Source organism: Neolamprologus brichardi, chromosome 9 (genome assembly GCF_056152115.1).
Source record: "Neolamprologus brichardi isolate AB-2024 chromosome 9, ASM5615211v1, whole genome shotgun sequence".
Classification (NCBI taxonomy): Eukaryota; Metazoa; Chordata; class Actinopteri; order Cichliformes; family Cichlidae; genus Neolamprologus; species Neolamprologus brichardi.
In genome coordinates, this window is record NC_142112.1 from 34,270,912 (window position 1) to 34,295,989 (window position 25,078).

Consider the following 25,078-nt stretch of genomic DNA (forward strand, 5'->3'; position numbering starts at 1 on the left):
ACTGGAACATCAACCCTGTATCTGTATAGGGTGACCTGATGTCCCTCTTTAAGTGCAGCTCCACAACAATGTCCCCCTGTCCCACATTTTGACCGACTCTGCTGGACATGCACTTTCATAAGGTCTGGCTTTAGTCAGTGCAACTGAATGGAAACATTTCTTATACTTAAATGAAGTTTAGCCTGTCTAATTCTATACCCACAGATACTCACAGGGAAAGTCACGAAAGTCACACGCTGTGCAGATTTTGGTAAATATGATGGAAATGAACACAAAGAAAATGATGCAGCAATATACTCTGAGAAACTGAGGGAAAATATGATGTGACGTGACATTATTTGTAAGTCATACTTGGCTAAAAATTGCTAAAATATGCAGAAATGACTAAAAAAGGCATGTTGATCTATGGATACATCATTACTGAAACCCAAAGACTGTTACCAGGCAGAACAGCTGAATAAAATACAGCCTATTGTGTGAGATCATAACAACAAAGTTTAGCCTCCTTTTCTTCCTGTTGTATTGACTTAGCAAGTGAATTTAAAACATTGCATTAAAATATAAGATATTTGACAGCCTCCCTGCTTTGGTATTGTGCTGTTGTCCCACACAAACACTGTGTTTGTCCCACATTTAGTTTATTCATCATAATCTGAAGGCTGAACATAGAAATCCAGGAGTCAAAATTAAACCTTATGAAGGATTCATTTTACATGCCTTCATTAAATTGTATATAAAATAAGTAAATAAGTCAATAACTAAAAACTTTGAAGAGGTCAGATGGGAACCTGTTGTCAGATTTATCCAGTTTGATGTTGAATGATGGAGGCGTCACGATACCAGAGGTGTCTGTGGCTCTAAAGCTGAGGTAACATCCCGTCTTGCCAAAACGAGTCTATCACATAATGAAAATATGTGATTTTACAGTGACATCACAACAGAAGCTACATTTTCTTGCTGACCAGTCAGGTTATGGGTTTAATCTGTGTTATGCTGCTGACAAAATACACCAACATGTGATGTCCATAACTCGCATTAAAAAAATTAAATTTGTTTCTCCACTCGTTCATATGTTTTTCATCACCAGTACCGTTGCCATGGCGCTCATTGTTGTGCAAAGTCATTTCTTGTGGAAATTTCGACACATTCAGTCTTGTGTGTATTCAAGCTGTGTCATGAGATGTTTCAGAGGTGAAACATGCAAAGCTTTACAAGCTCAGATCTGCAATGATTCTATTTATAACATGTGTATTAGTAAAACCACTGTCAGTCGCGCACCTCTCATGTCAGAGCTGACATGGTCTCTGAGGTCGGTGAACTAGCTGATCAGTTATTTATAACTCCGGTGTTTCTGTCACTGCTGCAGACAGTAAGCATAGAAATACAGTGAATCATCAATACAAAGGAAAAAGAGAGTCACCTTTCTAAATTGATCATTTATTCTCAGTAACAACTTTTGACATGAACTACAGTATATAAGATCACACAAGCGTCAGCCTAACAAACTTGCTTAGAGCACTGATCCAGAGTCAGATTTGGCGCCTTTCAGCTCGTGAAGATGTGTCCGACTCTCTCCATCAGCCGCTGGATTTTCCTGCTCTGTCTGCCTGTCGTGATGCTCGTCTCTGTGCGTGATGGTTAGTACTGTTGCTTTATAGCAAGACAGTCCTGGCCTCAAATCCAGGACTGTCTTTCTGTGTGGAGTTTGCATGATCCTGGTACTCCAGCTTCCTCCCAAAGACATATATATGGTGCATGTTTCTGGTGGCCATAAAAATGGTTAATGGAAATACACCTCAATTAAACTTAAAAACATGAAAATGTTGTTGAAAAATTGATTGAAAGAAAATAGCAAAGCAAAAACCAAAATCAATTTAAAAAATTTAATGTGTATCAGTGTAGTCAAATATTTGGCTACAGCCCTGAAATGTATTCGTATGAAATTGCAGTCAGCCCAGTTGTTTTTGTTTGTATAGTTCGCGATATGGCAGCCTCGCTTCTGTCAGTCTGCCCCAGGGCAGCTGTGGCTACAACTGTAGCTTGCCTCCACCAGTGTGTGAATGTGAGAGTGAATGAATAATGGAATTGTAAAGCGCTTTGGGTGCCTTGAAAAGCGCTATATAAATCCAATCTATTATTATTATTATTATTATTGTATGTGTGGTGGTGTGAAGGAGGAAAACTGGTAAAGGTAACTAAATAGTGTTAAGGGTGCCACCTGGGGAGGGACTACACCCCAGGAGAGATTACAACAGCCAGTCTAAACGTTGTAACAGTAACAAAAGGCACACAGGCTCGTTATTAACAAGCAGAGGTTTGGCAAGTCAATTTCATAGAAGACAACTTTTTAGAGAAACTACCACCAATATTGAGCCGCAGATAAGAAAATGACTTAAATAGCAGGATTAGCAATGCCAAACCTTAGATTAAGACATTTCATTAAGACACAAACATTACTTAAAAGAATAAGGTTCGCTGCCACGTGCTGCCCTAGTTAAAAATAGCAGCTCAATAAAATAGTTAATGAAAATGGTGGAGACCGGCCACTTGGGGAGGCAACCTACAGATCGGAGTGCCCAAGGGTGCCACCAATTACTCTACCGTGCAGTCTCTCTGTAACTTAAATTGTGTGTTATACTTGTTTCCCAGTGTGTACACTCATATGCATCAGAGGGAATTTCACCACACGTCCCTAGCCCCCAACAGCAAGCGGCCGTGCCTTCACTAAAGCAAAATAAAATAAACATATAAATCAAGCAACATAAAACACAAAACAACTCAGTAAATGATAAACAGAGAAAAAGGAACAAACACACACAGGCAACCTTTAAAACGTAACAAAATATAATAAAAAGTTAAGACTAAAACACCATAAAACACACCTGAACCACCTGAACCACGGTCGCCCCGTGGTTCAGGTGGGTGAAGATGATGCTTTACCCAATACTTTGTTGAATGTTGTGTTGAGAGGACCGTCTCTAGCCAGCGATGTACAGAATATGTTACAAGCAGATGATGATTATAACACAGATTTATTTCTGGAGGAAATCATGTAAGTGCTTCAGACTAATGATGCATCTATATCTTGAGAGGAGTTGAATGTGATTGTCACAGTTGCTCATAACAGGAGTGGAGGAGGCATTTGTTTGAGACTGGACAACATGTTGTATGATGACATTTTGTCAAGAAAAGGGAAACATCTATATAATCTCCAAAGTAACGATAGTAACTTGTGCTTTTGTGCCTCGTACACTCTGTCAATGGTTGTGTGTCTGAGGATTAAAAACTACTCTATGCAAAACAGCTACACAGCAATGCAGGACTCGAACTGACCTCATGTCCCATTGTTAATCAGCAGTGCTGGTTTCAGTCATTATGTAAATGTGCTGTTTATTATGTCGGGAAACCTTCATCAGCTGAGACTGAAAAGTTCACTTGGATGAGTGAAAAAATGTTTCTCCCACTGAAAACGCTACGTCCAGATGAACAGAATCATTGTTTTGAGATTTTACCAGAAAGGCTTTAGGACCCAGGGGATTGAAGGGAGTGTAAAGCAGCGGGCGCTCACTCTTTCTCCGCGGTTCTATCACAGAGGCGTCGCAGTCAGCAGATGTGGTGTGTGGATGTTTAGACGTTGTTGGTAAGCAATATGAAACTGAAAAATAGAACTTGTATCATCCTGTGAGAATATAGCACGAGTGTGGCTCATACTGTGTGTACTTATGGAAGGAGTGCTGAAGTATAACATTTAGATAAGGCTGGTTGGCATTCAGGAGCACGCTCACAGTAAAAGAAAGATGAGGAACAAAGCAAATGTTTTGATGTTTTGGATCATGAAACTGAAAGAAGATTTGAAATGAACTGTGTGTTGTATTTTTTGCATTTAGTTTTTGTCAGTACTGACTAACAAGAAACGAACCATGCTGTGTGGCAGGTGAATCATTCAGCTTAATGTGTGAAATGTCCTGTAAAAACTGTGAACTGTAAATATATACTGGTACAGGTATGCAGCCCAAACTGTAGGATGGTCTCTGTGTGTGATATTGTCATTGTTTTTCCACTTTTCTCCCTTCTTACTTCTTTCCATTCTACTTATTTCAGTCAGGTCAATGGTCTCGGGTTTACAGTCGTGTTTTCAGTTATTTTGTTTGGCATGGTGCAATACGACAGCCGGGCAAAGTACAATCCCTGAGTGGAGGCTCAATACCTCATTGAAGTTTACCCCTGTGTTCATGAAATGATGACAGGATGCTCTGAGTTTCTCCTGTTTCCAGATGTTTAGTGCATGTAATACTTGCCTGTGTGTGACTGTGTTCATTCTATTGTGTGTTTGTGACTAAAAAAGCTTAAAGGATTCCTGTTGGTACCATTACTCTTTCTTTTCATATGAGGCTCATTTTAACTATAATTTTATTACAAATCATTTAATAAAAAAAAGTTCTGTATATATTTTCTGATATTGATCTCTTGTCTCCTTTATTCTGAATTTATTCCTGCATGATTTGAGATTGGATTCTGTATGAATAATATAAAGGGCTTAATGAGTACAATATGAAAGGACACACTAAATAACCCTGTGGATGTGGAAATAATGGGTGTTTGTTGGTCTCTTAGTAAATGATGACCTCAGAGTAGTCTACTTAAATAATGTAGTTCTTCTGTCTGTGACAAACTACAGGTCAGAATATCATTAAGTGTCACACTTTGACAAGTTCATCAAACCTGCTCACAGCTCAGATCCAGACTCAGATTTGGTGCCTTTCAGCGTCTCAACATGTGTTCGAGTCTCTCCACCAGCCGCCTGATTCTTCTGATCTCCCTGAGTGTGGTGATGCTCATCTCTGTATCAGGTACAGTTTTCATTTCTGCAGTTTCTTTTGTTGTCAAAGCTCAGTAACAACAGCTAAAAGTCTGTTTCTCAACATGGTTATAAATCTATCTGACCTTAATGTAACTTGCTAACTGTGAACTAACTGTGTGAAAAGAGACTAAAACTATCACAGACTGTAACAGAGCAGCTGTTTCTGGATAAATTTAAAATGCAACTATACATTTTATATTACTGATTAAATCCAGCTGTATTTTTGTCAGTTATGTAATTTTTCACATTACACATAATAACTGGATCAGTAAATTATTCATACAACATCTGAGAGTTGTTTATTTCATTCTCCATGATATCTGAAAGGCCCTGAAGAATAATGACAATGTGTGTAATGATGTGCTGCAGGGGCTGACCACGTGGGGACACTCTGCTATGAAAATCATTCTAACCAAAATGCAAGAACCACAAAGGTTACACCTGTATGGGCCAAAAACATCATCAGCTGCTTTAAACAAAAAAGACCATTCTGCCAACTGCCTGGCTATGAGTAAGTAGAACTTCTTCTAAATATACTTAAACCAAATAAAATGTAGAAATTAATTCTTGATTAAAAATCCACAAACACAACAATGAAAATGAGATTTGCACTGAAACCTTGATGTAGCAGATAAATGTTCCCCTCTCTAACATACAGCACTACTGTTTGCTCTGTGATTGTTTCTAATTTGGTGACGTTGGGGAATCTGTGAGTTTGTGCTTATGAGCTTGGAGGAAACCTGAGCTGTTCTCTCACAGCATAATGCAAAATGGACACTGCACATGTTCAGTTAACAATAAAGTGAAAATGTCGAATCCTTCGATTTTTCTTCCTCTCTCTAAACTTCTTTCTTTATTCTTCTATTTTTTCTTCTAGGGTCAAAACAAGCTCACAACAAGGAAATAGAACATTTTTCCTCAGACCAAACACCGAGTGGCTTAAAAGGAAAATAAATGAGGTGAGAAACAAATTATTTATAAAAATGTGGACACAAAGTTTAGAAAAACCAAAAGTGACTTTCTATCAAAAGTGTGAAGATTATAATATAGGTAATAAAAAGACACTGTGTATATCTGTCTAATGGTGCTTCTTCTTTTTCTTTTCATGTCACCTTCTCTCTTTCACCACCACAGAAAACTCTGCTGTGTCCTCCAATGTTGCCTAAATGATGATGATGGAAACGATGAAACAAAAGCTGCAGGAAACAAGACCGTAGTACTTTTTGCTCATTTATTAATTATTTTTTTCTTCTCTTTTCTTCTTCTTTTCTTTTTTCTTTGTCTTCTTTCACCAATTCTTCTTCTCTCTTTCACCACCACAGGGAACTCTGCTGCGTCCTCCAATGTTTTCAAATAAACATGTAGAAAATCGATCAGCTTAAATAACTGAAGATATTAATCTTTAATGAGTCCTCCCACTATAGTTTGTATATTCCAGCTGCACCACAGTGTTTAGAAGCAGTGACTGTCTGTCCTCTTACATGTCTCGTAGGTTTCTTAATTCACACAGTGATTTTCATAGATTTAATCTAAGTAAAGATGCTGAAAACGATGAAACAAAGTTAAAGTAAAGCAGCTGCTGGAAACATTTCTGCTCATTTATTAGTTCACACTTTGACAGAAATATTTGTTAAGAAATGTAAATTATTTTTTGCAAATTATTCATAGCGCTATAACAGTCTTGTGTTCACATATATATACACAATACAAAACAATTTTACTATATAACATGTTTAAAACCAAGAGGTACACCAAATTGCTTCACAGTAAGGAATAAACAGTAAAATTATTACACTGAACAGTAAGTCATTAAAAGAATGTAAAATAGAGAAACAAACAAAGGCATTTGTAAGTAGGGATTGAGAGAATTCATGATAATTTAGAGAAATGAGTAAAGATACGCCAGTTAGTGATTGGTGAGAATTAGCAAATATACTACAAATGTCATTAAATATGAATGTTATTCTGTCTTCAAGCTGAGAACAAAGATAAATCAATAAAAGCTTCTGAAATCAGATTTTGTTTAATGGTCTGTGTGGTTAATTATTATTTGCTGTAGGTGTTATAACTGACAACAAAATACTTATTGTTGTGATTATTTCATGATGACGTTATGATCACAGGACACCAGGAGGCAGCATTTAACCGATATGGCAGAAGTAAAAGTGAACATTCAGAAATCACTTGAAAAGTTATTCACAAATACATATTTTATTCATACTTTCATTAATGTTGCAGGAGCAGCGGACTGAGCACAGACACTCAACCGGTCCTCTCCTCAGCCACCTCCTCCAGCTCCTTTAGGGAAACACTGAGGCGCTCCCAAGTCTGCCAAGAAACATACGTCTTTGTCATTCGTTAGATTGCAGATAATTAACTCTATTCCTCACATCTTAGTCCCTCCCACTACAGATGACAGCAGAAGAGGTGAAGACGAGGCATGAGACAAGATTTAACAGATCTATTGCGGAGGTGTGGTCCCTGGCTCAGCTGCAAGGGAGAGGTAGTGCAGTGAGCTCAAGGGGGCGGTGCTGGAGAGGCTGGTGGGGCCACAGCTGGTGGCGTTTGAACTGATGACAATCTCTTTTACCTTTATAGTGAAGCGAGAGACTGGCATGAGAATGGAGAGCTGAGACCAGTGCCGAACAGACTGTGGGTCGTTATATGTGCGTGTAATTATAAAAACTGATATCCAAGAGCACAAACATTGTGTGTGTGGAAGTCCATCTTACAAGGACGTTAACAGACATCATGGAAACCTTGTTTTAAAGTGGTGTCAGTGTAAGAAAGAATAATGTGATGTCAGACATAATTGTTTGGGTCACAGGCACAGAAAGAGTGAGAAGTCTGATCAACTTAAATAACTGAAGCTATCGATCTTTAAAGAGTCTTCCTTCTATTATTGTTTGTATATCCAGCTGAGCCACAGTGTTTAGAAACTCTCTGTTCACCACATCAGACTGACTTCACTTTGATTTAAATCCTTTCTTGCCGTCTTTGAATAATGATTTTGTGCATTTTGAGGCTTAAACTGGTTTTTAGAAGCTGTGATTCTGTCCTCTTACATTATAGATTTCTTAGTTGACAGACAGCTACTTTTGAGGAATCATCGCAGTCCTTTGACTGTGTGTGGTTTAGTGTCGTCTCACAAATTGTAGCTGAAGGCCTGATTTTCTTTAAAAATATTTAAAAAAGTTAATATTCAAGGATGTTTTATAAAGAAAGAGAAACTCAAAAAGCAAAGTGCTTTCACAAAGACTTGAAAATAGTCAAAGATGGAGGCACACACCAGGATTTTGGTGGCTCTCAGTGTACTGAGAATAGCATCCTAACTGTCCCATTTTTGTCCAAAGTTTCTACTCTTTCACCTCCTTTGGCAGATGTTTCCTGCTGTTTGTATAACCAAGTCCCTTTGACCTGTGTGACTCCCACATCACTGCCAATAGGGCGCATATGGGTGCAGATACCAGAACTGAGGTTTTAGATTTTCTTAAAGCATATTTGTACATCTTTACATTTTCCTTAATACATTCATGACAATATAATTTTTGTTCACATCCCATTTTAAATGATCTTGAGTCGTGTTCTGTGTAGTTTATACATGTAGTTTTATAACTACAGCATATTTATGGCAGGTTTGAAATAAACTTCTGCATTAAAACAACATAATAGAAAAACAGCAGGAATCTCAAATATTTACTAGTAATGGTTATTGGAAGTCTGACTAATGTTCTCTGAGTTCCTTCCATTTTTATAATGTTGCTGACTAACAGAGGAGCTAATCATGATGAGTAATCTCATTGCTGACCTCTTCTTTTCTCTCTTTGTGACCAGCTGTGCAGCCTGTTCCTTCACTCATAGTTTGGGTTTGACCTGCTGTCATAAGGTCATCACCCAGGAAATAAAGACAATCAGACGCTACATTCAACAAAAAACACATTATGAGTGCAGGCAGCACGCCTTCCCGTGAGCAAGCTGCGATTTAAAGGGAAGTCAAAGATTTTCCATGTGTAATGGCGACTCCCTGTCTTTGTGGCCTTTGCAGTGGAATTATGTCTTCACAGATGATTTATTACAACATCATCTGAAACCATAGAGGTGGTGAATGACTCTTAGCTGTTATTTGATAACAACAAGGGGGAAAACTTAATATCTCAGGATAAGATAAATACCATGGCCTAATATTTTAGGCCATGTATTGTGTCTCTGCTTTTAGGATAACAAACAGGCGTGATTCAGAATTTTGAATCACTGAAAGACGAAATAGAAAATGTAATTAATGTAATTACCTCCCTGCTAATTAGTCTTGCTGTAGTTTTGTCCTTCAGTTGTTTCAAATCTCTCGTCTCCTGCTTGAACAGACTCAAACTCCATCATCTTGACCTTGGGCCACTCTAACCACTGTGCTGCAGCTGCAGACTGCCACCAACTGTAGTCCAGGACAGTGGATCTGAGACTTATTAGTGAGGCAGCACACTCTAGAATTATTCTATTTATACTGATAGAACAAAAATCCATTTTTGTAAACTGTGTAAATGCTCAGAGTCAGAAAGGACCATTATCCATGTGTGACGGTCTGCAGTGCAGACTGAGCAAAGGTGTGTGTGGACCCAGGAGCAGACACAGGTGAGGAGACGGTTCAGGGTGAAAAGCTGAAGACATGCCTTTATTTGGAGCGATTACAAGAGTGCAAAAATAAAAGACACTACAAGAATGGTGACGAGTGCTAAACTAAAACCTAAACTGGGAAATAATAAAAGTGACTATGAGAACCGACTATGAACTAAACTTTGGGCTGGTACATGACCAGCACAAAATCCTGAAAGACACATAACGTGTAATGTGGGAGGGAACACAGACGTAGCGACGCTGAACACGAGAAGACTGAGGACTTAAATACACACATGAGGTGATCAGGAGAAGTGCAGACACATGAGGACACAGCTGACTCCACTGAAACATAATGACAACACAGGGGAGAGTAACACTCGACACACTAACATGAGACACGGACCTTCAAAGTAAAACAGGAAATATGACAGGCACAGACTAGACACTAAAGTAAACCTAAGAACAAAACTCTTAACCAGAATAACACTGAAACTTAGGAATATAATAACAGGAAAATTAAAGAATTGGAAAAAAGACACCAAAATACAAGAAACTGAAAATGCCTGATCAAAATGACCAGAACTGTGACACCACGATATGCTTACTGGTTAACGACTTCACACATCGAAACACCGCGATGGCTGTAATGATGATGTTTGATAATGAAAGTCAAAACCAGTGGATGACATCATGGTCATGGCTTCCTCTATCTTCCTCTCTTTATGACCCTTCCATCTGCTTTTTAAACATACATTTTCCCCTGAATTCAAACGACTTATTAATAAAGTTTGGAAATAGATCATCATGTAATTTGTACATGATCAGTGGAGTATTAAAGATTACCAAAAAAAACCCAGTAATCTTAAGCATGTAAATTATGGTGTATATTTGTTGAAAATGACAAAGAATAGAGGTGGTTTTTGTGGTGACCACTCGTTAAAAGCTGTTAAAAACAAAAGTCATAGAGGAAAGTACTTTCAGATTTGACCACAAAACTGGGTCACCCATTAATTGCAGATGGCTGTTGAAAGGAAACCCCCATAGAGTTAGATGTAGGAGGTGCAAACCACTAATAAAATCAACACCCGCAGGTTAACATGAACGAAACTGATCACGTCACAGAGAGTCCCTGTGCTCGGTCTGTGGAAAAGCCCTGCCACAGACCAAGGGAACATCTCTCTCTCTCTCTCTCTCTCTTTCTCTCTCTCTCTCTCTCTCCCTCTCTTTCTCTCTCTCTCTCTCTCTCTCTCTCTCTCTCTCTCTATATATATATATATATATATATATATATTATATTAACCAGGTGAATTAAAATGCTTGAACATATAACATGGTTAAGTGTCAATATTTACATGAGGGATTAAAAATATGAGTGAAAAATTAATGTGTTGTGCTGGAAAAACAGCTGATTAAATGTATTGCATAGATGCTAATTTTCATAATCAATGTGCAGGCTGAACTCAAACACAGGGCTCAGGAAGGTCAGTTTAAGTGATTTTACTTACAGTGAACTATTTATCTTAATTTATCAGTTAGTGAAGATCTGAGCTCAAACGCTAACAGGAGCGGGTCAGATAGCTCCTCCACAGATCCTATTTCAGATTACTGCCTCTCAGGGAAAACAAAACAGGGCTTCTGCACAGAGCAGAAAACAAATAAGCTACAGGCAATGTTTCATAGATGTGAGGTGACAACTTAAGAATCATGTGTGTTTAAAAATATTACGAAACATTTAAATACATCATCCAGAAGCTGGACTTGGACTTATTTGACACATGGTTGATGAAAGGGTGTAAAATTCCCTTTAGGGTGCAGAACTTTCCTCTACACTAATTTCAGTAAATAAATAAATCTTTTAATTCTTACTTTTAGTGCTGCTTGGTATTGCAATAATCATAAATCATGCAGATCAGAGCTTGCTTCACAGCAGCTTAATTCGGCTACAACTGCTAATATTGCTGCTACTGCTATAAAATGTCAGTGCTTGTTGGATGACTATTCATATTTGGGTTTATGGTGCATATTATCAGGCTTCAACCCATTACAGAAAATATTAGCTTGGAACAAAATAAACAACAACCCTCAGCACTGGAGGAAGAAAGCTACCAACCACACCAGTCTGTGGTTGTCATGTTTCCATTGTGTGTAAATACATCACCAAACAGCCCCCAATTCATAAGATGACTCACTCTCACACTCTGACCAGTTCATCAACTGGTAACAAACAAACCTCAGATCCAGACTCATATTTGGTGCCTTCAGCGTCTGAACATGTGTTCGAGTCTCTCCACCAGCTGTCCGATTTTTCTGATCTCCCTCGGTGTAGTGATGCTCATCATCGTATCAGAAGGTAGAGTTTTTGTGTATTTCTGGAGTTTGCTCTGTTGTGACAGTTCAGTATCATCAGCTAAAAGTCTGTTCATCAAAGTGGTTATGAATCTATCTGACCTTAATGCAACTCAACAACTGTCATTAGGAACTGAAACTACTGTAGATTGTAACAGAGCAGGTGTTTGTTGACACATTGCAGCTGACTACATTCAGGGATTTGTTTTAGCTACTTGGAGAAACTCTTGACAAATTTAAAGCACAACTTGAAGTTTTTCATGATTGATTAAAACCACTTGTTTTTACACAACTGAATTTCCTATTATACATAATAATTAGTAAAAAAATTATGAAGCTATATAAATCATCTGAGAACACAGTTCATTTTATCCTGTTTAAAATCTAGTACAAGTATAATGTGCGATGGTGTGTTGCAGGGGCTGGCCACGTGGAGAGTTCCTGCTATCATGCTGCTGCGTACTCTAAAACTAGTAAAAACAACCATGTCGCACCTAACTGGACAAAAAACATCATCAGCTGCTTTAAACAAGACCAACAGGGCTGCGCACCTGGCTACCTGTAAGCAGAACTTCCTTTGAATGTAAATAAAATGTAGGGCTGTATCCAAATATTAGCATTTTTGCATCTACATACGAGGAGTGAGCCTTTGATTTGCCTTTCTCTCTTCCCCTCTCTATACTAATTCTTTTCTTTTCTTATTCCAGGGTTAAAACAAGAGGAGGAAAGACATTTTTTCTCAAACCAGACACGAAGTGGCTGAAAAAGAAAATAAACAAGGTCAGAAACAAAATATAAATAAAACTGTGGGCACAAAGATTAGAAAAAACAACATTAACTTTCCAACTGAAGTATTCAGATTATAAATGAATTAAAAGGTTATACAAAGACTCTGGACTTTTCTAATGTTGCTCCTTCGTGTCTTCTTTTCATGTCACCTTCTCTCTTTCCACACCACAGAAAACTCTGCAGTGTCCTCCAGTGATTTCTAAAAGAAGCTGATGTGGGAACAAACAAAGTTGAAGCAAAGCAGCCACAGAAGCATTTTCCAGTTCAAACCTTTACAGAAACATCTGCTGAGAAATGTTTGATTATTTTTGTAAATTATTTGTAGAGCTTAAAAATCAGATTTTATGGAACTGTTTAGTTAAGATGTTTGTAAATATGAATGTTTCAAATGACCTTATTCTGTCTTCAAGATGAGATTGATGTTAAATTCTAATAAAAGTATTTAAAATTCTGATTTCTTTCATTAGTCTGTGTGAGATTATTTATTATTTGCTGTCAGGATTTAAAGTGACAACACAACACTAACTGTCATAGTTGATGTGGGGAGGTACCCAAACACAGACATCAGAGGCCTGTACAAAGCAGGATGATTCAGGCTTATTTAGTTAACCCTGCGTTCTCTGTGCAACCAAAGTGCTTCACTGTTTATCAGCGTACATCACCATGGTAACTTATGCTCCTCTTCTTGCACCTTTGCCCCTCCCACTACAGTTGCCAGCAGAGGAGATGTAACAGACTGGGACATCCTCACTTTGGAAACTTGTCTTAAGGTGATGCCAGTTAAAAGTGACCTTTTCTGAATCATACCCACTGAATGAAACCAGTTATACTTCAAGAGTGCCTCACCTTTCCCACTTTCTCAGTCTATTAAAGGTATGTTAGGAACTGTGACAACTTTCAACATGGAGCACTGTTGCTAATACCCTTTCTTTGTCTGTGATGTCATGTTGCTGTAGTGTTCTGTGTTTATGATTTGCTATATTCTGAGTTTTCCTATTCATGCAAATGCATTCCATAATCTCCAAAGTGGCCAGAAAGGAAGTGTCTTAGTCAGCTGCTCGTTCTTTCTGTTAGATGTGGGCACTATCAGTTTTGCTGCGAACACCTCCTGAATGATCTGAGGATGAGTCCAGACACCTATTAGACAAATCTCGTTTCTACTCTTTGTAGTCCTCCTTGTCCTCCAGGTGCTGATCTCTACCATCCCTCTCTATCAAGTGTGTCTGTGTATGATTAACTTGGCTAACCTTCTCAAAAGTGCTGTCCATTCACATTTAAGCTGGCATACCCTCATCATCCTCATCTGCAGCATTGCAGCATGCACTGGTGTAGTATTGTTCTGGCTTTTGAACTTGTGTTTCCTGCATTTACCTATAGCTTGCCCTAGCATGTTTTGTCTTAATACATTTGAGTTTTAGAGAGTTTTAGTTTTTGTGAGTTTTACATTTGCAACACATTCCAAGAGGATTTGGACTTTATAAAGGAGCTTTGGATGAGCTTATCTTGGAGAACTGGGAAAAGTATGCAGTTGAATAAATGAACCATCTGTCTGTGAGTCCTTGCATCAGGAAACATCAAATCTGTCTCCTGAGGGACAATCCTTTAGGTTCACTTTGCATTATCTCAGTTTCATTAGTTACAATAAGACTTAATCACATTTAACCTTTTTAGTTTGTCAGTTCTGAGTCTCTTGGAAATCCCCCGAATAACAGATCTCACACTCAATCACTACCCACAACATGTGGCCAAAAGTGAGGGTAGGAACATAAATCAACCAGTAAATTAATAGCTTTGCTTTCAGACTCGGCTCTGTTACCCACAAACAGAGTAGCACACACAGTCTAACTCAGCACTTCCTTCTTGCTTGCTCTCTCTTCTCTTGCAGAGTCTGATTTGTGATGTTATACACTTTAAGGCTGAAACTGATTTTTAGAAGCTGTGACACACTGTCCTCTCACATGAAGTCAGGAAGACTGCTCTCAGACCCACCTCTGCTAGCTGTACACATAAACCAAGTAGACCTTAGTGGTTCAGATCAAACAGAGGATGTGAGTTAATCTTTATTTTTTCAAATCTTGATTTTGTCCCAGGTGAATGTCTTGTCCCGTACTTCAGCTAGAATAGAAAAAAAGACACAAAGCTGGAGTTATTCTGTGTCTTTGCTGCACAGCTGCCTCTTCTCCTCTCATCCTCTCCCCTCCCTCTCCTGTTTCTACTCCAATCATGAAACTGATCAATGATCAGCTGATCGGCTTTTCTCTCTTGTTTGTTTATCGCCCACTTTGCACCAGAAAGACGAAACCAGTGGATGTCGTGCTAAACAACAGCAGCACGTTTAGCAAAGTTTTGCCAGGGGGGCAGGTAGGGCATTAACAGGGAGAGGGGAGCACAAAGAAATACTTTTCTTTCTTATTCTCATTTAAAATGTCTAGCTTTTAAAAAAAAATATCTGAATCTTACAACAAATGATTGATAGATTGATGCATATATACCATCAAAACAGTGTACATCACTGTCACAACAGTGTTTATTTTCATTCAAAGGCTTTATGATTTTTCCTATAATGGTGGCTGTTCTCTAGTCAAAATGCCCGGGCTGATTTTTTGTCCCAGTCCAGCCCTGTATGCAGCTCATCTGCAGTCTGGTGTTACCTACATCTTCCTATTCGGAAGGCAGAATTTCCGAGTTTCCCAGTACAATCGAAAGCACCACAACTGCAGTTTTCGTGTTGGATGTAAAAAGCGCACAATACTCTGTGATGTAGGCTAGAATCATGGCGGCGGCCAACGACGGTCCAGGCGTGGGATTTCTCTTGTGGAAATGTGCACATTATTTTTTCCTTTCTATTGGTAGGTGACACAATGCACTTGTGGCAAGTAAGCAAGCTAGAAGACTGGCAATCTTGGTGGGTTTCCAGTTACGGAAGCAACACATTAACAAGAGAATTTTGAGTAAAACCAAAGTTACTTTCCCTAGTAACTAGTTACTTTGAAAGTAACGAGTAACTTTAAGTAAGTTACTGAGTTACTTTTGATAGAAGTAACTAGTTATGTAACTAAGTTACTAATTTAAAGTAACTTACCCAACACTGGTTGTGTCTCGGGCTCAGTGTCAAGTCTGCATCTCTGTGTTATACATCCTGTTTTACTTTGACAGTCTGTCCTTTGTTAATATATTCTGCTTTGTTTCCTTTGTCTTGTAGGTCTGATTACCGCGTTACTCCCATGTGTATTTAGGCCCTGTGTTTCTCTGTCAGTTGTCATGTTGTGACCTCAGCAATTTTTAGACAAGAGAGAAGATTAATTTTATTTCATTGTGGAGCAGATGGAGTGAGTTTCTCCTGAATGATCTCTGAGTTTAAGTCGAGAAACCCTTTTCAGCTGCTTGAATCCATGAGTCATTGATCTTACTCCTTCAGTCAATACTCAATACTATGGCCCCAACTTGTGGCCATAGGTTAGGGTAGGAACATAGAACTCCGCTCTCTCCTTTGGATCAATCGGATCCCAACTACACTTCACTTTCCTCTCTCCCTATCTTGCTCTTTTTTTCTGGTGTAGTGTGCACTCTGGTAAATGATTTTATGTTTTTAAGGCTTTAATTGGCTAGAAGGCATGACACGCTGTGCTCTTACATGCTTTATAGATTGTTTAAATTCATTTTAAACAGCAGTTTTCATGCGAGCTCTATGTCTCTGTCTGTAGTCACTGAACATGTAACTGTAGGGTGGTGTCCTGAAAGGAACAAACCTAAAAAAGGATAGGCAATAAGAAAATCCCTTTCATTGGAGGCTTTGATACAACCACACAGTCAAGCTTTGAATGACGCTGTTCAAAGCTAAAAATGTGGATCTGATAAACCCTTCGATGATAACTCCTATTTGGTGAAGAAATAGGTCAAAGTTCAAGGTCCGGCCTACTTTGAACAGCCCTTAGTCGTTGATCTAAAATGAGTACATGCATGGATTGCACATCAGCCACAATTTATCAATCTAGCTATGAGCGCAATAACGAGTAAGAGGTGATGATGGCAGCATGTGGCCAGTTTGAAGAAAGGAGAAGAAAACAACAAACGTGAACATATAAAGACATGAAGAACACACAGTGGGAGTGTTTGTTGCTGTACATCATTTCCCCAGAATAACCTGCTCAATTTCCACATTTCCTCTTTTTGTGACAAACTACAGTATATAAGATCACACAAGCGTCAGCCTAACAAACTTGCTTAGAGCACTGATCCAGAGTCAGATTTGACACCTTTCAGCTCGTGAAGATGTGTCCGACTCTCTCCATCAGCCGCTGGATTTTCCTGCTCTGTCTGCCTGTCGTGATGCTCGTCTCTGTGCAGAAAGGTACAGCTCTTCTTTTAATAGGGTTTGCAGTGTTTTCACTATATAGAAGAAAACACTATCTTTATTGTATCTCAAACTTTAATGCAACCAGAGAGATGTTTAATGTTGTTTCGACAGTTTTATTTTGAGTGCAAACAACCTCAATAAAGCAATCCAATCAGTAAAGCGTAAATGTACTTTTAGGGGTTAAATCTCATGTTTTTCAGCGAGTGAGATCCTCTTAAGAGAAACCTGATTGCTGTTTGCTTGGCTGTAATATTTTTTTATTGGATAACAGAAACTAGGGGTCATGTAAAGGATTTGGGCCCACTTTCTTTTTCTTTTAAGCAAATTTCTTGAATGAAAGGAATAATTTAATGTCAAAAGTAATAGAAAAATATCAATGTCTTTCAGTAACATTTAATAATCATGAATAATAACAGTATTCCTAATATTTGTTGAGTTCATTCCATTCTTACAATAACACTTATGTCATGTCATGCTAATTAAGCTCATTGTTGTTCTCTTTTCGTGCAGCCCATTCCTCAGCTCAGAGTTTGCGTTTGCGGTGCTGCTACAAGGTCACCACCCAGGAAGTAAAGACAATCCAAAGTTGCTTTGAACAAAAACCACGCTATGGCTGCAGGCAACACGCCTTCCTGTGAGCAAGCCTAGATTTAAACACAACTCTGAAATTTTCCATGTTAACAACGAGTACATTATACGTGTCGCACTGAGACACTGATGTAACAACATGTTTCACTTGTTTGTGTTTCTGCTTTTAGGATCAACAACAAGCCGTGCATTGATCCAAATTCTGAGTGGCTCAAAGACAAAATAGAGAAGGTGAGTCAAACGTGACATCGCTCAAAGTGACTCTTCTGCAAACAAGTAAGATTACTGGATTAAGTTCCACTAAAGGAAACACCTGACTAAACTAAGTTGCCAAACGTCCATCTTCCATCATAGTCAGCACAATACGTTGACTACAGTGAATTTATCACTGGAAAATCCCCTCCCGTCTAGTTTAGTCACTGCGTCTTTCAGCTGCCTCAAATCTCTTATCTCATGGTTGAATGAACTCCAGCTCCATCATCTCAAACTGTGCCTGGTGACAGCAGACTTTCTTTTCTGGAAATCCACTGTGAGCTACTGGTTTGGGCCGCTCTGACCAGGACCTGCAGGAGAGCTGGTGTCACTATGCACACGAGGTTGGCGACTGTCACCAACTGTATCCCAGGATGGTGGTGGTGGAGTTACACTATGGAATTAGGAACTAACTAACAAGGCAGCTGATTACTGCTGTTACGTCTTGTCACAAAATGTTTACAACATTATTGGTTAATTTATAAGAGGATTTGTAATATTAAAGTACATATTTTCAATTTAAAGCTTTTATTACCCACTTGACTGTGGGTCAGTAAAAGCACTCCACTTATGTAAGAGTAAGTGACTGTTGTGCTGAGCAATCATCGGGTGTCATTAGCTGCAGCTATTTCATAATAAATCTGCACACCCACACTTTCCAACACGCTGCTTTTTCCTCTAAAACAAACCAGTTATTTTTAGATTTGGCAGTGGCTCATCCAGTGAAGTCAGTGTTTTATAAAGAGACATGGGATGAAAGGAAACCTCTAAAAATGTAGGAGGGGGAAGCCACTCATTAGCCTCTGCTGGTGTGAAACTGATGGATGATAATGTCAGACTCCCACTGTGAAGTAACGTGGAAAGACAAAACTATAGATCAGCCTAACAGACAGTAATAATAAAATATTTCTAACTGTAAATATTTCTCTGTTTTCTTCTCCACAGGGAGAACTGAAATGTCCTCCGGTGATAAGTGAATGAAGCAACAATGAGACCACAAAAACATCAGAGCAAAGAAGCTGCTGACAACATTTTGTACTTATTCAATTGTAATTCTATTTGCAGATGTATTTATTTATTATGTAAGTTATCATTTTAGCCTTTAAGCCATCAACATCATTCCTAATTTGTTTTAGATGACAGTAATAAAAGTTGTTCTTTGTGACTCTGAATAAATATGGATCATGTTTAAAGTAAAATCTAATGCAGTTTGGTGATTTTTTTCTTGGCGGCAGTGCAGAGACATTTCTGTTCTGACTCAGTGTCACATTTCTTTCAAATTGTTAACATGTAAAATATAACAGGTAGAAATCAGTTCATAACAAAGCTGAGGCAAAACCATTATTTTTATTAATCCTTACAAATAATATTAACGAAAAGTTGATAATGAAGGAACTTTCACGTAAGAGGAAACTGAGGAAAAGTGTTGCTTTGGATCATGTACATTATGTGCATTTATGAGGACACTGGAACATCAACCCTGTATCTGTATAGGGTGACCTGATGTCCCTCTTTAAGCGCAGCTTCACAACAATGTCCCCCTGTCCCACATTTTGACCGACTCTGCAGGACATGCACTTCATAAGGTCTGGCTTTAGTCAGTGCAACTGAATGGAAACGTTTCTTATACTTAAATGAAGTTTAGCCTGTCTAATTCTATACCCACAGAGACTCACAGGGAAAGTCTCGAAAGTCACACGCTGTGCAGATTTTGGTAAATATGATGGAAATGAACACAAAGAAAATGATGCAATATACTCTGAGAAACTGAGGGAAAATATGATGTGATGTGACATTATTTGTAAGTCATACTTGGCTAAAAATTGCTAAAATATGCAGAAATGACTAAAAAAGGCATGTTGATCTATGAATACATCATTACTGAAACCCAAAGACTGTTACCAGGCAGAACAGCTGAATAAAATGCAGCCTATTGTGTGAGATCATAACAACAAAGTTTAACCTCCTTTTCTTCCTGTTGTATTGACTTAGCAAGAGAATTTAAAACATTGCATTAAAATATAAGATATTTGACAGCTTCCCTGCTTTGGTATTGTGCTGTTGTCCCACACAAACACTGTGTTTGTCCCACATTTAGTTTATTCATCATAATCTGAAGGCTGAACATAGAAATCCAGGAGTCAAAATTAAACCTCATGAAGGATTCATTTTACATGCCTTCATTAAATTGTATATAAAATAAGTAAATAAGTCAATAACTAAAAACTTTGAAGAGGTCAGATGGGAACCTGTTGTCAGATTTATCCAGTTTGATGTTGAATGATGGAGGCGTCACGATACCAGAGGTGTCTGTGGCTCTAAAGCTGAGGTAACATCCCGTCTTGCCAAAACGAGTCTATCACATAATGAAAATATGTGATTTTACAGTGACATCACAACAGAAGCTATATTTTCTTGCTGACCAGTCAGGTTATGGGTTTAATCTGTGTTATGCTGCTGACAAAATACACCAACATGTGATGTCCATAACTCGCATTAAAAAAATTAAATTTGTTTCTCCACTCGTTCATATGTTTTTCATCACCACTACCGTTGCCATGGCGCTCATTGTTGACTGTGCAAAGTCATTTCTTGTGGAAATTTCGACACATTCAGTCTTGTGTGTATTCAAGCTGTGTCATGAGATGTTTCAGAGGTGAAACATGCAAAGCTTTACAAGCTCAGATCTGCAATGACTCTATTTATAACATGTGTATTAGTAAAACCACTGTCAGTCGCGCACGATCTGATATCGTCATGTTGGTGTTGTTCCCAGATCATCATACTAAATGTTGTTCCAGGATCAACATTGCAAGTGACCAATCCGAATGTTCTGATGTCATACTTTTGCGACTTTGGGAAAAACCGCCGTAAAACAAAAAAATGTACTTAAGCTGCGAGAAACCACCTCTGTCCGCCGATCAACGGACCCTGACCCTAACCCTAACCCTAACCGTAACCCTTTAATAAAGTGTAAGCAGAACTGATATTGTCCTTGCAACATTGGAATTTCATAAATGCAGGAATGGCTTAGCGCGCAAAAGAATAACGTCACAACAATGTGATTGGTCACTTGCAATGTGATTGGTCACTTGCAATGTTGAACCTGGAACAACATTTTCATGATGATCTGGGAACAACACCAACACGACGATATCAGATCATCCGTCAGTCACACACCTCTGATGTCAGAGCTGACATGGTCTCTGAGGTCAGTGAACTAGCTGATCAGTTATTTATAACTCCGGTGTTTCTGTCACTGCTGCAGACAGTAAGCATAGAAATACAGTGAATCATCAATACAAAGGAAAAAGAGAGTCACCTTTCTAAATTGATCATTTATTCTCAGTAACAACTTTTGACATGAGCCTGTGGAAGCTGTGAGAAGAAAATCAGCATTTTTTATTTTATTGATGCTTCTCTATGGTCACAGTTTGCTATTCATCTTCATCCAGGAATTCATATCTGTGTTTGTAGGAGATGCCTTTAGGACACTGTAGTTCTCCCTGTGGTGTAGAGAGTGAGAGAGGAAAGCAAAAGTGGGGAGAGAGGAGAATTTGTAGTTAGATAAACTGAAGCACTTGGTTCATTTATTCCAAGCAAACACTGTTATCTGCGTGCACTATTTCTTGGTCGGTTTTTCTTACAGACCAAGAAATTTAATATTTTTTAATTCTATCACAACTTGTTTTTAACAGTAAAAGAAGAACTTCACTATGTTGGAAAGCGAGGTAACATTTCGGACATGTGCACAGCTTTTAATTACTACTTCTCTACAGTGCTTGATGTCAGTAAGGGTCTTGCAGTGGCGTGGTGGTTAGTACTGTTGCTTTATAACAAGAAGGTCCTGGCCTCAAATCCAGGACTGTCTTTCTGTGTGGAGTTTGCATGATCCTGATCCTCCAGCTTCCTCCCAAAGACATATATATGGTGCATGTTTCTGGTGATTCTAAATTGCCAGTAAGTGTTGATATCAGTGTAAATAGTTGTCTGTCTCTCCTGTGTTGTTAAATAATAAATCTGCTGCATTGCTGTGAGACAAATAACACCAGGATCTTTTTCTAAGTAGCTGCTCGATTATTTTGTCCCAGTCTAGCCCTGACTACCTGTCATGATGGTTTGTTCCTGCCTCTATCGTTACATAAAAGAAAAAACAAACCCAAATATCTCAAAAGGAATTGGCGGGTGTGCTGGAGGGTGAGAGAAGAACTTCACAGCACATGGTGTAGTTCTTGTTGTGAAGAAAGATGGGTCCATCAGTTCTGTGTGGATTGGTGCAAGATGAATGAAGTGTCACGAGTTGATCTTTAACCTACACCCCGGGTCAACAAGCTCCTGAACTGGTTAGATACTGCTCACTGTTTTTTTTTTTTTTGCGTAAGAAGGACTATAGCAAACATTCATAGCACATCTCCTGATCTGTGTAAATACGTTATCCTGGAATTTAAAAATAGTTTGACTCAATGGGCAAAAAACTGGGACATCAGATAAACTCATATCAGATACAGGTCTCATCTTCCTATGTGCTCATACATAATGTGCTGCAATTTTAATTATCATTGGCTGAATTAGATGTAATTATGCTTCATGTTACATGAACTATATAAAAAACTATCCCTAGTTTCTTCTTACATGCAAGTTTCCCTTCATTATGAGCATTCTGTGTTTTGATAAATAATGCTTTTACTTTAACTCCTTTATTTATTTATTTATTTCTACCTGTAATGCTTTGAAATCCTGACAATTTGAAAGACATGTGACACTGAATCAGAACAAAACCCCCCGCTGCACTGCCACCCATCATTCATGTCAAAGAAATTACAACAACCAGCAGATTTTAACGTGCTCCATATTTATTTATTGTCCAATACTATTGATTTTATTTATAGTCACAAAGAACTTTTTATTACTGTATTCACAATAAATTTAAAATAACATTAATTGCCCAATGTGGAAAAATCATTATGAATAAATATGTATAAATATATATAACATTTATTAATTATTTAAAAAAACACAAGTGTTGTCTGCAGCTTCTTTACGCTGATGTTTTTTTGGTCTCATTGTTACTTTATTTACTAATCACCGGAGGACAGTTCAATTCTCCCTGCAAGAGAAGAAAAAAGAGAAAGAGTCAAAACAGAAGTTTTGAGGGCTTGTAATGTTTTATTGGTACAGTTTCTTTCAGATAGATCGATTATAGGCGGTCTTTCCACTGAAACAGACTGTCTGTTATCTGAAGGAATTTTGGTTGAAAAGGTTTTTAATACTAATCGTTCCAGTGGTAGCTAGGAGTAAAGATGGCAGTAAGAATTCAACAATCTATAACGTGTTTAAAAATTATTTAAAAGTGAGGAATGAGGGGGTCTTTGGAAATTTTCATGACTGCATCGAGATTTGAGGCAGCTGAAGACTCGGCACTACAGCAAGTAGCTCAACTATGAGGGAAAGTATTGTCCATTAATAAATGTTAAATAACAAATGCAAGTAAAAAAGTATGGCACTTCTGATTAGTCAGATTAGTACAACATGATCCAGTAATATACATTTCATTTGTATGAAGAAGACCAACTTTGTGTTACGCCATGCCGTACTCACCTTCTCTATTTTGCCTTTGAGCCACTCAGAATTTGGATCAATGCACCATGGTTTATCTTTATTGTCTTTTATCCTAAAAACAGAAATGTGAAAGAGTTAAACATTTTTACATATATGCCTTGAGACACTAAGTCTTAGTTTTCCTTTCTCATTCTTATCAAAATCATGCATCATCTGTTATTTTACAGATTATCTGGTAATACATCATCTATGAGTACATCTATTCACTACAAAGCCTTTAAAGAGAGCTAATCATGATTACATATGGAAAATATTCGACTTTGTTTGAATCACATCTTGCTCACAGGAATGCGTGTTGCCTGCAGCCATAACGTGGTTGTTGTTCCAAACAACTTGTGATTATCGTTATTTCCTGGGTGATCACCGTATGGCAGCATTGCAAATCCAAACTTGAGAAATGGGCTTTATAGTCTGGGACAAAGAAAAAAAAGGACACGTATGAGATTAAACAGCACGATACAACTTGGAATAAATTTACAGCAAACTAATTAGGCCTATGAGGTAATTTAATGTAAATTTGTCTGTAAAAATATATATTGTAACTAAAATATAATGGGGAAAAAATAATCTCTATCAACCTTTATATGTCTGCTAATTTCTATCAGCCACCTTCAAAAAGAAAAAAAACAAACAGACAACTGAGCAAACAAGAGCAAGGCTTCTCCTCAGAGAAGTTCAACCTTTTCAAAGTTTCAAAACCTTCAGCTCCTTATTTATCTCAAAAGATTTATTTAATTGCTATTTATTGAATTGCTGTGTTGAGGATGTTTTTAGTCACTATAAAATAAAATATTAAATATTTTTCTGGTTGGATTACCATCTGTACTACAATAATGATAGTTTTTCATTCTCGATACTTTAAACACTGCAAACACCATTAAAAGAAGAGCTGTACCATTCTCCACAGGGACGAGCATCACAACAGGCAGACAGAATAGAAAAATCCAGCGGCTGATGGAGAGAGTGGGACTCATCTTCACGAGCTGAAATGTGTCAAATCTGACTCTGGATCAGTGCTCTAAGCAAGTTTGTTAGGCTGACGCTTGTGTGATCTTATATACTGTAGTTTGTCACTAAAAGAGGAAATGTGGAAATTGAGCAGGCTATTCTGAGGAAATGATGTACTAAGAAACACAACCACAGACAAACACTCCCACATGGTGTCTTTCATATCTTATATGGAATTTATTTTGGGAAAGTAGTGGTTTAGTAGTTGTGTGTAGTTACTCAAAGAGTAAGATTGTGGATTATGAGTGAAACAAGGAGAAGGAGGGAGCTTCCTCTGAAGAATGTGGGCTCAGCCTTGGAGGTCATTCAGAGGGTTTCATAGAGGGTATTCAAAGCTCTTCACTTGTTTTGTCATCTTGCTTACTTGAAATTTACAATAATTTTAAGTACACTTTTTTTTTCTTCAATTTGTCATAATGGGGTACTGGATGCTTTTAGAGAACTTTTGGAATGCTCCTTGATGAATGCTCAATCATCCAGGTAAGTAAATCTCCGAAAGTTGATTCTGTTCATCTGGACGTAGCGTTTTTGTGGGAGAAACGTTTTGTCACTCATCCAAGTGACTTCTTCAGTCTCAGCTGACTGCAGGTTTCCCAAATCTTATAAACAGTACATTTGCATAATGATTGAAACCAGCCCACTGAAGG

The 25,078-nt window shown here is 38.1% G+C and overlaps 2 protein-coding genes and 1 long non-coding RNA gene across 4 annotated transcripts in view; all 3 read left to right on the forward strand.

The window, feature by feature from the left end:
- Window positions 1-25,078, forward strand: part of LOC148101526 (uncharacterized) — a 190,808-nt gene that overhangs the window by 17,831 nt on the left and 147,899 nt on the right. The gene's annotated exons all lie outside the window — the stretch shown is intronic.
- On the forward strand, window positions 3,567-6,859 carry LOC118456007 (uncharacterized). 2 transcript variants are annotated; one of them, XM_087846361.1, is made up of 5 exons: window positions 3,567-3,640; window positions 4,766-4,850; window positions 5,231-5,372; window positions 5,739-5,820; window positions 5,996-6,859. In XM_087846361.1, the coding sequence occupies exons 2-5, from the start codon at window positions 4,775-4,777 to the stop codon at window positions 6,029-6,031; spliced, it is 336 nt and encodes a 111-aa protein (XP_087702487.1). In that variant the 5' UTR covers window positions 3,567-3,640; window positions 4,766-4,774; the 3' UTR covers window positions 6,032-6,859. The 2 variants fall into 2 exon arrangements, with proteins under 2 accessions (XP_087702487.1, XP_087702486.1); XM_087846360.1 differs by having other exon boundaries at window positions 3,581-3,640; window positions 4,733-4,850.
- Window positions 16,880-18,785, forward strand: LOC148101527 (uncharacterized). Its single transcript, XR_015719656.1, has 4 exons — window positions 16,880-16,958; window positions 17,475-17,598; window positions 17,723-17,783; window positions 18,750-18,785. It is a non-coding gene; the product is annotated as an uncharacterized LOC148101527 (long non-coding RNA).